The 14,573-nt window shown below is 47.1% G+C and overlaps 1 protein-coding gene across 2 annotated transcripts in view; it reads right to left on the bottom strand.

Moving 5' to 3' along the window:
• LOC147453165 (uncharacterized) overlaps nucleotides 1–13,658 on the bottom strand; it is a 65,508-nt gene extending 51,850 nt beyond the window's left edge. The window contains exons 1-4 of one of the 2 annotated variants that reach the window (XM_086518641.1): nucleotides 13,628–13,658; nucleotides 13,418–13,514; nucleotides 12,310–12,353; nucleotides 11,698–12,191 (exon numbers count right to left, since the gene is read on the bottom strand). In XM_086518641.1, coding sequence (XP_086374767.1) covers nucleotides 12,151–12,191; nucleotides 12,310–12,353; nucleotides 13,418–13,514; nucleotides 13,628–13,658 — 213 coding nt within the window. In that variant the 3' untranslated portion in view covers nucleotides 11,698–12,150. Of the gene's footprint in view, nucleotides 1–11,697; nucleotides 12,192–12,309; nucleotides 12,998–13,417; nucleotides 13,515–13,627 lie in introns of those variants that run through there. The other variant, XR_015188948.1, reaches the window with a different exon arrangement.
• Nucleotides 13,659–14,573: the final 915 nt, after the last annotated feature.

Genomic DNA, 14,573 nt, shown 5'->3' with positions numbered 1-14,573 from the left:
TGCGATGGGTGGCCAACCCAGGACAATCACTAGCCGTACAAATGGCGAAGCAACGGTGATGTAACTCTAACACCCGCTCTCAACACCGGATGATGAGACAACACAGATGAGTTGAAGGTGAGAAGCCAAAGTCCGCTGAGGTACAACCTTCGTGAAGATGTCTGTTGCATTGTCTCTTGTAGGGACATACTCCAAATGAAGATCTCCACCTAAAACCCACTCTCAAACATAGTGGTATTGCACCTCAATGCGCTTTGTCCGAGCGTGAAAGATAGGGTTCTTGGCAATAGCAATGCAGCTTTGATTGTCGCACAAAAGACGAGTCATAGCAGCCTAGGGAAAACACAACTCTCCCAGTAATCTCCGTAGCCATATGGCCTCTCAAGCAGCATAACAAGCTGCTCTGTACTCCGCCTATGTAGAAGATAGCGCAACGGTGGGTTGTCGCTTACTGCTCCATGAAATGGGTCCCGAGTCAAGTGTGAAAACTAAGCCTGTAGTATAGCGCCGAGTATCTGGATTTCCTGCCCAATCTAAATCGCACCAACCAAATAAGGTGCAACCCTTGGAGCAACCATAGAACACACCATGGTCCAAGGTGCCGCTGATACCGCAAAGTACGTCAGACACACTGTCAATGTTGCTGACGAGGGGAGGTAGAAAGAGACAGGACATCGGTTTCTGTGCGCTCGCTGTTGCTGCTGCATCTCGCCCACATCAACGTTGCTTCCTTTTGCTTCCCCTCGCGCACGCCCTGACCCTGCTCGCCCGCCTCATCTCCCCCCCTCGCGCGCCGTCTTGTGTCGCCCGCCCAGCCTGCTGCGCGCTACCCTGAACTGCCCGTTGCCCAGTGTTGCCCGCCTGCCCGCCCGATCCCTCCTTGCGATGTTCGCAGCCTTCCCCCCATCCCACCCACCCACCCACCCCCCCCCCCCCAAGCTCCCTCCACGTGCTCTCCTTCGATGTTGCTTCACAACGACATCCGCTCGCTGTATCGCTCTGCCTCGTCCTCATCGACGTCCTCGACTCACTCCCTTTCGCTCGCCTTCGCAGCAACAGACAAAGATGGAGGATTCTGCTCCGCCAAAGAGGGACTCCACTACAGCCCCCTCGCCCGACCCCACAGGACCCACCATCCGACTTGCTCTCTGGCCGACAGAGCAAGCGAGTTTAGAGGGAGAGGTAGTGTGCGTCCAGGCGACCTCTGTTATTTCCAAGATTCTCGGCACGAGACCCAGCAGAGGGGAAGTGCGCGATCTACTTCAGGCCCGCCTTCTCGCAGAGGTAGGCAAGATTCTTGATGTTCAGCTTCTCGGACGTGGCTACTACCAGATAGAGTTTGAGACTCCCGAGATGGCGTCCAAGGTCATTGCGATGAGCCCCCTGGCCATCCGTGTAGTTCAAGCACATTTTCGACAGTGGCGCCACGATTTCGACCTAGCTACCGACGTTCTTGTCGAGGAGGCAGACATGCCCATCTCAGTCTGCTTCCCCGGCCTGAGGAGGGAGTACCTTCCGCTCCTTTCTAGGATAGGTTCAGTGATTGGGACTGTCCTGGAGACACCACGCACGGCAACCTCTATAGCTGCCAAGGCGGCCGGCATCCCCACAGTATGTGTTCTAGTTCGGGACACCCACACTCTCCCCAAGGTTATCCTTCTTCCTCGGGTGAGTGGGGAATGGTTCAGACAGAGCGTGGAGTATTCGGGCCTCCCAAATCAGTGCTTCATTTGTCAACAGATGTCGGGTGAGTGGGGGATGGTTCAAAGAGAGCGTGGAGTATTCGGGCCTCCCAAATCGGTGCTTCATTTGTCGACAGATGGGCCATAGGCCTGTCCGCGGAGGAGACCCCGACCTACACCACAGGCCCAGCCCCAACCCTCAAGGGTTGGCCAACAGCAACAGGCAGAGCCACAAAGCACGCAGATAGCCACCCTCCGAGCCTGGGGCTCAAGCGGAGGAGAACTGGCAGCATATTCATGGTCGACGTCGGCAGGGGCCACCGCACCAGCGTGGCACTCAGAGTGGTCCTCGGGCTCTTGCCTAGCAGCAGTGGGTTCCCACGGGAAACAGATTCGATCCTCCTCAGCAGGACGAGGTCCCTGCTCCAACCTCCACCTCAGCCTCACCCTCGACAACCGCTCCTCCCTCCATGTTCCCCCCCTCCCCCTCCTCCTCCTCCCTCTGCCTCTCCATCTCACCCTCCTACCTTTGTCGATCCCCCTCACCCCCCCTCCCCCCCTCGCTCCCTCACCTCCTCCCGCTCCAGTCCCACAGCCGTCTCAGGGGGCAGGGCCTACCTCGACTGCTAGGCGATCTCTTGGCAACGCCTTTGCCACGAGTCGATTAGTGAGAGGGGCACATCCTTTCTTGCGACTCCCTCTTCAGGTGCAGACGTCTCCCTTTGCAACCGTTCTTCGTGGTCTGACGAGTTTCGACATTTGCCGTTGGGATTTCTTTGCCTACGACTTTACATGGTTTCTCGGCGACCCCTCACCAAACCTTGAGGCAGCCTGCTTCAGAGTTCATGTGTTGTTCCTTGCAGCTAGGGGGATAGAGGCCTTGGACTCAGCGGTTGGCTTCTCGTTTCCCCTATGCGGCAGGGACCAGGCTGAGTGGACCATAGACTCAGTGTTGGAGTGGCTGCAGACACAAGCCCTAGAGTTCTCTCACCACATGGGAGACCTAGGGGTTACAGACTTGCTTCAGACTCTTTGGCCATTGGCCAAGTTTGTTGTGACACCTCCAGACGCAGCAGGATGTAGACACATTGTGGTCCACTTTTTTATTGACAGACAATGCCCGCCATGCTATGTACACATACATGAGGACTCCTAGACAGAGGAGGTTGCTTTACGCATGGCTCGGTCTACTTGGGCTTAGGCTAGGCACTCTTTGCAGTCGCATCTGTCTCGAGGACGCTTGGATGCGGATTACTCCCCATCCAAGCCAGCCTCGAGGATAGCACGGTTAGCTACTGCGGAAGCATCAGTTCTCTCTCGCTCCCCATGAGGATCGTCTCATGGAACGTGCAAGGATTAGGTGAGCCCCAGTTTCAATGTCAGAGGGGCCGACTGCGTCAAGAGCTTCAGCGATGCCTTGTGGGAGGAGAGATTGACCTTCTTATGCTACAGGAGTATCATTTGTGTGAGAGCCACATTAGACGTTGTGGTCAGCTTTTGCATGGACGATATGAGACTTTTTGGTAAGCTGCATTTGGACCTAGAGGCATCCAGGGCGGGGTATGTATGACTATTGCAGATTCTTTGTAGCAGGCCATTGTGGGCAGAGGGATTATTGTGCCAGGCAGGGCTCAGTGGATCACTATGCAGCTTCAGGGTTGTCTCGTGGGCTTCCTGAACTTGAGTTGGCGATCTCCCTCGACGCCATACAGTTCGGTACCAGTACCTCACTTTGAAAAGGAGGGGATGTCACGTGACACATCCAACCCTATGTGTCCGTGGACAATCTACAGCATGATCAGGGTTCACTCAATCCAGTCAGTCTAGATCAGAAGTGATCTGACACTTTTGTGAGTCTATTCGTAGACCGTGCATGCCCAGTCACTTAGTATAGATGCATATCCTCTGGTTGCACACAGCATGATCATAAGCATTCCCATCAAAATCCATCAGAATCCTTTAGGGGAATTTTCCACTGCATTTAACCTATTTTCCCTATTTTTGACATTTTTCACTTATTATTTTTAAGTGACTTTTGTTGGAAAGTAGGTAGGGCAAGTTGAGTAAGTTTGTATATAAGCAAACTAGAGCTAGCACTTTCTGGCAGAAGAGGCAGCAGGAGCACCTTGCTCAACAGGCAACTTCTCAGCAGAACCCATCAGAAGGCTTAGCGTTTTGCAGATTGCAGGACCTAGCGTTTTCCCATCAAGATCAGCCAACGATTTGCTTTGCAGATTTTGGCGACAACAAGACCACAAGCCTAGCGTTTTGATCCCAGATCTTCACCGCCAGAAGCTTCAACACCTAGCGTTTTTGGAGACCCAGCACCTAGCGTTTTTGACAGTTTTCAACATGGCGTTTTCAGCATTGAAGCACCTGCAAATTCAGCCCGGAAAGACCATCAGTTTCAACCCTTAAGAACCTCAGTTTAAAGCCCTAAGACTTGCAGATTTTCAGCGACAAAGATCATCAGAAAGCAGCCCCAAAATCAGTTTTGGACTTGTCGCAGATTTCAGACCATAGCGTTTTTTGACAGCGGATAAAAGATTGCAGATTTCAACCCTTAGGTCGGTCTCGTCGTCCCCGTTGTCATCGCCGACATAGCCTAGACTTGCATCAGTCACATGCATTCAGTTTGTACCAGTTTGTGCAATCATAAGTAGACCACTCTCATCGACGAGAGTGGGGCCTTCGGAGGAGGGCTTTACAACGTCTCTAGTGTCGTATCTCTCTTCTCTCTCTATCTCTCAGTCTCATACACTTGCACGCACAGTGTCCATTCACTTTGTTTGTGATCATAGCACTCTCTCATTAAGAACGGAAGGCTCTACCTTCCATAAGAACAAAAGGAACCTTGAGCACAGTTCGGAGCACTCATCTTGAGCAAAGCGCAAACATTCATTCCGCTGCACCTAACAGCATCTTAGCCATGCACACTCAACCATAGCTGCGAAGATTGCCTTGTACTCAGCCTCACAACTGGAAGTGACCACAGTAGGTTGCTTCTTGCTCAGCCATGATACGCATGAACTGCCGAGCATGAAATAAAAACCACCCGTGGACACTTGCGTGTCAAAACAATCAGCCCAATCTGAGTCCAAAAAAGCATGTAAATCTGGCGGCTATGATCCCCCCTTGGGATAAAACAACCGAAGATGGAAAGTGCCACTCAAGTAGCGAAAGATCTGCTTAACAGCCTGTCAATGCTTAGACCCTAAGCTATGCATAAATCTGTTTACCTGTGAGACTGCAAACTGAATATCCCGCCTCCTATTGCATACATAAATAAGGCATCCAACAGCAGTTTGATAAAGAGTGACATCAACAGGATCACCAGCATCATGAAGACTCAATTTCAAATCTATTTCCATAGGTTTGCAATCCTCAAGTCCAAACTTACATAGCAATGTCTATATGTAACTTGTCTGACACACGGAAATACCACCATCACACTGCTTCAACTATATACCCAAGTAATGATGCAATAGCCCTAGATCTTTCATCTTGAGAGTAGCATTCAAATCAGCCTTAAATTCAGTAATATGTGTCTCATTTGGACCAGTGATGAGCAAATCATCCACACATAGAACAACAATGAGAAGTACATCACCCTCACGCTTTAAATACATAGTGCTTTCAGTTGGACTGTTACGAAAGCCTCATTTGACCAAATGAGTGTCAGCTTTCTCATACCAAGCACGAGGAGATTGCTTCAACCTATACAAACTTTTCTTACATTTGCACACTTCATTCTCTTATCCTTTCCTGACAAAACCACGAGGGTGCGTTACATAAACTTCCTCAAATATGTCACCATTGAAAAAGGCAGTGATAATGTCTGATTGATGTACATCCCATCCAAAATGAGCTACCAATGCACATAGAAAACGCACAGTAGTAATACGACAAGTGGGAGCAATACTCTCTTCATAATCTATGCTTTTCTGTTGTGCATAACCTTTTGCAACAAGTCGAGCCTTATAGCGATCAATCTCACCATCCGGCTTACGTTTCAACTTGTAAACCCACTTCGTACCAATGGTCTTTTTGCCAAGAGGCAAATCACAGAAAGTCCATGTGTCATTTTCTATAAGAGCATCATATTCTGATTACATGGTAGTCATCCAAGTTTCTGAATTCTGTGCTTCATCAAAAGACAGAGGTTCCTCTATAGTACATAAGCTAGAAACAACCAAAGCATAACAATCTGATGCATAAGATACATGCCAGAACCTAAACGAGTACGACTAGACAAAGGTGCATCAAATTTACTGTCACGCAAAGTATGCACCAACCATTTTGGCATACCTCTAGCTTGCTCATTCTAAGCCTTTGCACATCAAGTACATCATGTACATCTGCATCAGAAATTGGCTGATCAGTAGCATTTTTCTGAAACCCCGATACGCTGTACATTCGTCTCATTGGAATTTACATTGAAGTTTCCACCACTAAAAAGAGGCAACAAACTGTCATAAATGTCATGTGAGCTTACATTATTGTCTCTAGTACATGACAGCAAAAGCTAAACAGAATCTTCCACAAACACAACATCTTATGAAACCAAGATACGCTTTGTTTGCGCATGCACAGCCTGTAACATTTGCTTTCAGTACTGTAACCAACAAAAATGCATTTGACAGCCTTATCATCCAATTTTCTGCGCTGCGTTTGTGGCACCAAAGCAAAAGCCAAACAGCCAAAAATGCGCATGTGATCAATTGCTTTCAAACATGCCATGTTTCATATAAGGAGTCATAGACTGCAAAGCTTTCGTACGACATCTATTAAGTACATAAGTAGCACACAAGCCAAAACAAATGTGGCAAAGTTTGACTCTTGACCATACATCATGCCATTTCCGTAAGCGACCTATTTTTCCTCTCAGCAACACCATCTTGTTGAGGTGTATACGGCACTGTACATTGGTGTTTCATGAGACATATACTCCCCTCCTCGATCAGAACGGAGGGTGTCCATAGTATTTAGAGACATTTTCAACCATAGCCACAAATTGCTTGAAGCACATAAACACTTCGAATTTTGCTTTAAGCGGATACATCTATGCATGCCTGGAGTAATCATCAGTGAAAATCACGAAGTAACGGTAATTGCCCAAGGACGGAGTTTGCATAGGCCCACAAATATCACTATGCACAAACTGCAACCTGCATCTAGCCCTAACTGAACCATCCTTTGGAAACTTCCAACACTGCATCTTACCCAAAATACAGTCTTCACAAACATGCTTCACACGTGCTTCAAGAGGTGGCAAAGAAGCAACCATATCAGATTTGTGCAAACGCAACAAACTAGCAAAATTCAGATGCCCAAAACGTGTATACCAATGTTTTGCATCTGAAACAGCCTTTGAACCCACAACTGCATTTGCAAAATTCAGCCCACACTAAGTGCATCGACAAGTGTGAAAGAATTTCCATTTGCAGCAGTCAGCACAATCTTTCCAACTCCCTTAACCAGATAAGAGACATTTTGGCACAAGTGACTAAATTCTTACGAGGGACATCCTCGAGAGAGGTAAACAAGTCACAATGAGAGAGAATGTACTTTGTAGCACCACTGCCAAAAGTACCACACGTAAGCAGAAGGATCATAAGTGCACTTTGCACTAAAAGCCCATTCTGCATCTACATCAGCATCACAATCTCCTTTCACAGAAGATTCTACAATAGCTACATTTGTAGTGGAACAAGCCTCTTTTGCCTTTAATCTCAGACACTACTTGATTAAGTGATCATTAGCTTTACAATAATAGCAACGCATCTTCTTTTTGTCCTTTTCACTAGAATTCCCAGACGAAGTGCTAGCATAAGGAATAGGTGCCTTTTCACTCGCACAAGAAGAATGAGGAGTGGCTATATTGTTGTTACCGCTTTTTCTTTAAGCAGCAATAAAGGTCTATTCAATTGTACACTGTTTAGCCCTATTTTTTTTTTTAAGTGACTCTTGCAATGGCAATGTGCATAATGCATCAAACTTGACAACTTCAAGATTTCCTTGGGTCATAAGTCTCCAACTAGCAAAAGTCTTGTAAGAATCTAGCAAAGCATCAAGAACGGTCTGCACAAGGGAGCTGTCAGAAATGACTTCGCCCGCAGAAATAAGTCGCTCATGAAATAAGTCGCTCATTAATGTCCTTGATACCAACAAGAAAAGTGTCCATTTCATCTTCCTCATGCATCATCTTCGACTCCATCTCTTTACGCAGCAATGCAATTTTAGCCTCATTGCGACTTGCATAAAGACCAGCAAGAATATCCTAAGTATGTTTTGCAAATTTAGCTGAATAAATGTGAGGAGTAATAGTGCGCTTCATAGATAACGCAATCGATGCATGTGTCTACGCATCTCTAACATCCCAACGAGTCTGCTCAGTCGTAGGCAAAACAGCTCTAGCAGTAGCAATCCTGCCACCAAAACCTGCAACATCCTCAACATCGCTTGTATCCACAGAACCAAGACGTACATGCACAAGATTCCAAATGCCCTTTGACACAAGAACATGTTGGGGATAATTACCCAATGTGGGCTTACAAGCAGCAAACATCTTGAACACATATGTTGTTGTCAGCCATGGCGAATGCTTGCACCTCATGTGAAAACTATCCAAAAAGAGGAGAAATGAAGCGGAACTAATGCTATACTAGCACAACCCGAAGAAAACTATAAGGAACCTGTTATGTAGAAAACAGCACTGACTAAAAATCTACACAAAATGACAAAATTGCCTATGCAACACTACTAGTAGTGGAAATGGAGACCGAAATGAGCCCGAATGGACAATCTGAGCAAACCATGCTCTACGAGCTCTCCCGAAGTGTTTGTCGACCTACTGACGCTCACCAAAGCTCACAGGAACAAAGAAAGTGAGCAGGTGTGTGCTGACAACTAAGCTCAGGAGAACGCAACTTGCTCTGATACCAATTGTTGGAAATAGGGTTGCTAGAAAACGCACATAGCTTAGAGAATAGAAAGGAAGCTCAAGGCACACAACAGAGAGTAGTATTGCTTAGTGTGCAATGGAAAGATAGATAGCCCTAGAGTGATACAATGCACGGAGACAAAACTCCTAGTGAGGGAGAAAAATGACCCGACATTCCTAAGTGTGTTCACACACATCACTACCACTTATATATCGTAACAGAATTAATCGTGTAAGCTAAAGTTGTCTTTTATACTCCTTAAAGTCTTTTGTTCGACCAAATGTTGAAAAAAAAAATGACTTAAGCCTAGAAATAAAGGTCTTTAATGATGCGTCACTTCGCTCTTCCGAACTCAAAATCGAGTTCCCGAAACTTAGTCACTAGAAATAAAGGTCTTTAATGATGCGTCACTTCACTCGTCCGGACTCAAAATCGAGTTCCCGAAACTTGTGACTAAGTGCACATACTAGTAGCTTTCTTGAAGACTCTCTAGAGCAGCATACATTTTGAGAAAATCCCTAAAAATACATGTGTGCATATAAGTACACTTATGTGTGATTGTCTGAGAGTATTGTTATGAATTGAGAGGTAGTACTTGTAGGTTATTTGTGGGATCATCTCATTAAGAAAATGAGTCCTTGTATCACTCATTAGCTCAATTGATGAGAGGTTTTTCTCCAATGCAAATTCACCTATAAGTTTACATTTGAAGGCCGTTGGCCACCCAAGACAGCTTGAGCTATAAGTTTGAAAGTTAAAAAATTCAAATATCAAGCTATATTAAGAATTGACGTTTTTCTTTTGCCAAAGTAGCTGTGTAGTAAAAAAGGCGACTATCTGAGATAAAAAGGGGAGGCGTGTGTTGGCGATGGAGGCACGGCCGAAGAGGAGAGGATAAGAGTGGGGTGTTGGAAGAAGGAAGAGAAAAGGGAGAGGAGAAGAGCGGGGGGGGGGGGGGGGGGGGGGTCGAGTAAGGGGCTGAGAAGCAAGAGGTTGAGCCTTGAGGAGGCCAAAAGAGACGAGCAAAACGTCAAGGGGAAAAAAAAGGTCGACGTTTGCAGAGCAGCCGACGAGCTTCGCCATCTAGTGAGGTGGTTCGTGCACCAGCATCGGATCTACAACAAGCGTTAAGGGAAGATAACAAGTGATAAAATCACAAGGCCTGCATCAGACTTGTATGACTTAAAAACTGCTCGTAATACTTTAAAGATTCCTTCCCCTACTAACATCAATCTAAAGATTGATTGTATGACATCAATCTTTTGCCATAGAGCAATCAATGCTCCTCTTTTCTCAGTCAACCCTTAGTGCATGCACATTGATTTTACATCCAATATGAGCTTTTAGAAGAGAGACCAACACACACATACTTACATATAGAGAGAGGTATTTTCTTATTGTCCTTAAGGTCAAATATGACCTATGGAGCCATAGGTACATGTGATGTACTATGTGGGGTGATAAATGATCCTTGATGTCAAGGGTCACGATCAAGTGAATTGTAACAGAGAACAGACATCATGGCTTGGAAAGAAACATGTGCAGGCATTAAGTAGTGGACGAAAATGTGAGGGAAGCATGTTTTGAGTTGAGCAAAAGTTGAGCACTCTAATGGTGCATGGTACTCAAACACTCAGCTTAAAATGACTGTAATTTAAATAGTCAATGGTTCTCTTGTCCATCTTGAACAAAGACAGTGATATTATGTAGAGAGTATCATTGAGAAGGGAGAATAGACTCTAGCTTGCAAGGGTGTAGATTCCCCTTTCGAGGAAGAACATAGTGTCGTAGTTAGGGCGACTCGGGTCATGAAATGTATGAAGTGTGACCCATCATATTCCTCCCAAGTAGAAATTACATTAACATATGAGAGAGAGAAAGAAAGAAAGAAAGAAAGAAAGATTTTTAACGTCTATGTCAGGCCGAAATCGGCCTATGAGACAAATCAAATGTACATTGTGTGTATGTCATCCGTCTATCGGAAAGACAAATGAAACAAAATTGATACAAAACTGAGCTGAAAGTAGGTAGTGGAGTATCTGAGGAGGGATGGAGCTCTATCTCTAGGGGTATATGCATGTCTGTATGCTCAAGGTAGTACAATCATGAGAATGCATCAAGCTATCTGGCTCCATCCTGTACTAATGGGGGGGTGTAAGATGTGGTACATGGGTGGGTCTGGTGCCAAGGCTACCCGGATGAAAGCTGTCGGGTCAGCCCTCATCTGAGCCACTCGCTCCTCAGTGGCACGGCGCTCCCGGGCTCGGATCTCCTCGATCTGTCGGTGGTGGGAGCTCGCGCCCCTGTAGCCTGTGACTCGTGGTCGTCGTCTAGCTCGGTTCACCTCCGCCTGTGGGAGTGTCACTCCCCTCTGAGTGTCTGGTGAGGGGGGGGCGGAAATCCTCTGAAAGAAGTCTGTGAGCTGCGACTGTCTCCCCTCTGTCTGTGTAGCTGTGTGTGGCTGTAGTAGTGTGTCCCGATGGCTCTGTATCTCTAGTAAGAAACGTCCGAGCTGTCTCTGATCTCGAGATTCCATGATCTCTCGGAGAGTGGGCTGTCCTCTAAATAGGGCCTCATACCTGCCTCTGATCTCAGTGTATGCTCTGCATCTACATACAAAGTGCTCCTCACTCTCCACCTCCTCTGTGCAGGCTCTGCAGATTCGCTCCCCCCTCGGAACACCAGTATGTCTCCCGATCTCAATCTCTAACCTGTGTGAAGCCACCCATATGGCATAGACCCAAAAAAAAGCCCTCAAATGAGACAATCCCAAGGTACCGCATGTTTAACGTCCCAAGGAGCATATTATAACACACAATTCATTTTACAAAGTGATCTCATTAGTAGTACTGGCTATCATGGCTACGACTCAAAGACGCCATTTGCATCAGATTTACAAAAGTGTAGGGTTTGGAGTTTGTAGCTGCTACGAGGGTAGGTTGTGTATATGGGCTCGAATACAAATCAAATGGATAGACCATTAGCCTTGCAGGGATGGCACACAAGGAGAGCCAAAAGCAAAACCGCAGGCTGCAACGCAAAGCAGAAACATGGAGAGAGAACACAAAAAGGAAGAAAAACCCCAATTTTGATTACAACCACATATGAGCATCGAGATGGCAACATAAGGTTGACGGGAGGGGGGGACGAACGTAATCCATGGCATGGACGAGGCCTATGATCTGGGCCTTGAGGCTTGCCCATGACGTGGTTGAAGCCCCAATGACCTGACTCTGCTCCATCATCCTCCATTTACCTTGAATTACTGCCTTGACCTCCAACCCTTCCCCCATCGGCCCAGAATCTTGAGCATACCTTTGGGATGAGCAAACCACCTTTGGTTGCCCTCTGACCATAAAAATCTTGGCGGGCGTCTTGCAGGGCATGATTAGGGGTGCTAATACAACCATATTTGTTTATTAAGTCAACTAAGTTAGGAAAACACATGCTTAAATCAATAAGCACACCTTAACCATTCCCTACACCTTTATCGCCAACTGCTGTGTTTGCCACGATAGACTACACTACATCTTGGACATCGAGGCTCCACTCCACCTGAAGTGTTCTGCACAACACAAACCCCAAAGCACCTCAAACAGCGTTCACATCACAAATCCACGAACGCGTGCACGTGCGAGTCACCGTGCTGAAAATTTGACAAAGCGACAAATTTATTCACTTACCAAGGCTCAAAAAGGGGAGCGAAGAAGAAAGACAATAGCGTCCTCTGCAAGAAGCCGAGCACACCTCAGCTCAGGTGCACATATCTTGTCCACAGGTGAGCCACGATCATGCAAGAACCAGGCGCAAATTTTTGCTTCGGGCGAGTATGAAAAATGAAGAGAGGTTGAGGACCGTCGAGGGTACGCGAGCAAAAGATACAGAACATGAAAGGAAGGGGCTATTGATAGGAGACACTCAGACTATAAGACGTCACCTCTCCAGATCCCTTTCACGAGAGGGTAGTTGTCGAGGTGAAAGTAGTGATGCAGGATCCGACTCCAAAGGCTGGGACATAGAGAGAGGACGAGATGAAAACGAGTGGGGAAGGGAGATGGCCCGAGCATCCATGACATTCTCTCCCTCTCTCTCTCTCTCTCTCTCTCGTCTAGAGGTAGAGGATGAGCTGCAAGTCCTTTGTGCTCAAAGAGTGTCTCTCTCATGGTTAGCTTGCCAAGGCCAGGCGGACAATGGATGAGAGGGCAAGCCGCCGCAGGGTGGGATTTTGAGGGCACTGCCATCTTGCTCAACAGAGAGGGGAGATGGCTGCCAATAGTAAACACCCCGCTAGAACGCGTTGCAATCAGTTTTGCTCCAAGTTGAAAGTTCCCTTTTGGAAAAACCAGTGCTTCCGCTTCTTCCACTAAGGCGGCACTGCCCCATCTACTAACATAATATGGCGGCCAGCCTTCTCCTTTCCAAGTGTCGACTTCTGCGAAATGAAGGCTAAGTCCAGAAAAAGGGAATGAATTTTTTCCAGGCAACTTGGTGGCGGCTCTACAAGGCTTCGAACGCTCATTTACTTGCATCTCCTTGCTCGCTCATGTTTCGTACTCATATAGCTCCTTGCTCGCTTATTTTGTGCTCCCAGATACACACACAGAAAGAGAGAGAGAGAGAGAGAGAGAGAGAGAGAGAGAGAGAGAGCGAGACTCAGTTTGCAGGTAATACTCTCTATGTGCTGTGAGTAGCCAGCCTTGCTCACGCTTGCCTTCACGTCATTGTTGTTGCTTCTCACTGCCGCGCCCACAGCAGTCACCATGGACTAGCCTACAGAGGGTCTCCGCCTACAGTCTTGCACTACCGACAGAGGGCGTCGACGCAGCTGGTTGCCAGCTGGGTTCCCACGGCAAGTACTGCCCTTCATCGCCAATGAGGCTGCTGCTCACTGCCGCGCCCACATCAGTGTCATTGCAGCTTCGCGGGCTGTCCTGCTCTGCCCTTAGGGACTCAGCTTCACGGGCCCTCCTGCTCTGCCCTTAGGGACTCAGCTGTACCTACGGAAGGTGTTGCTGCTCACTATCGCGCCCATAGCAATGTCTTGCGGACTCAGCTGTACCCACGAAAGGTGCCGCTACTCACTGCCGCGCCCACAACAATGCCTTGCGCTGCCGACAGAGGGCCCTCCTGCTCTGCCCCACCCACCGCTTGTGTCGAGCTAAACGCCGCCTGTGTCGAGCTAAATGCCGCTGCTGCCTGTCACTTGAGCTGCCTGCCGCATCTCCTGCACGCCCCCACCACCTCACGCTTTTATTATATCTATAGATTATTATACTAATTATACTAACTGTTTTATTATTTTTTGTGGCAGGTGCAGGCACACACAGCTTCGAGGCACACACAAGTTCCAGGTAACTTTGTTAAATTTACTCATTTGTTTATTTATTTATTTATTAAAATCCCTTAACCTCAAAAAAAAAAGCATAAAGATACACATGAGAGAGAGAGAGAGAGAGAGAGGGAGAGAATGAAAAAAAATGGGGAGAGAGGGAGAGAGATTAACCTTATGCAATGCAAAAAACTTCATAAAGATGTACATAGAAGGGGGGGGGGGAGAGAGAGAGAGAGAGAGAGAGAGAGAGAGAGAAAAAGAAGAAAAAAAAGACCAAAGAGAGAAAAAAGGGGGGGAGAGAGAGAGAGAGAGAGAGAGAGAGAGAGAGAGAGAGAAATGACAATGAATCTCTTTGGGGGTTATATATAGTTTAGATATTTTGTTTATTTAATTTAAGTTTTGATTTAATCAATCACTTAACTTCTTTCAAATGATGGAGACGACAATGGTCTATGAGACCAGAGGAGGAAGGGGGGGGGGGGGGGGGGGGGGGGGAGGGGAGGGGTGTTGGGAGAAGAGGGGGAGATCGACCGCTTAGAATATTCAACACAAGATTTCAAGCCATCACCATCAAACTGTCCACCTCTTCTTCCAATTTCCAAGCACACACACTCA

Source organism: Adiantum capillus-veneris, chromosome 8 (genome assembly GCF_014529385.1).
Source record: "Adiantum capillus-veneris isolate H3 chromosome 8, ASM1452938v2, whole genome shotgun sequence".
Lineage (NCBI taxonomy): Eukaryota > Viridiplantae > Streptophyta > Polypodiopsida > Polypodiales > Pteridaceae > Adiantum > Adiantum capillus-veneris.
This window is presented reverse-complemented; position numbering and strand designations above follow the sequence as displayed.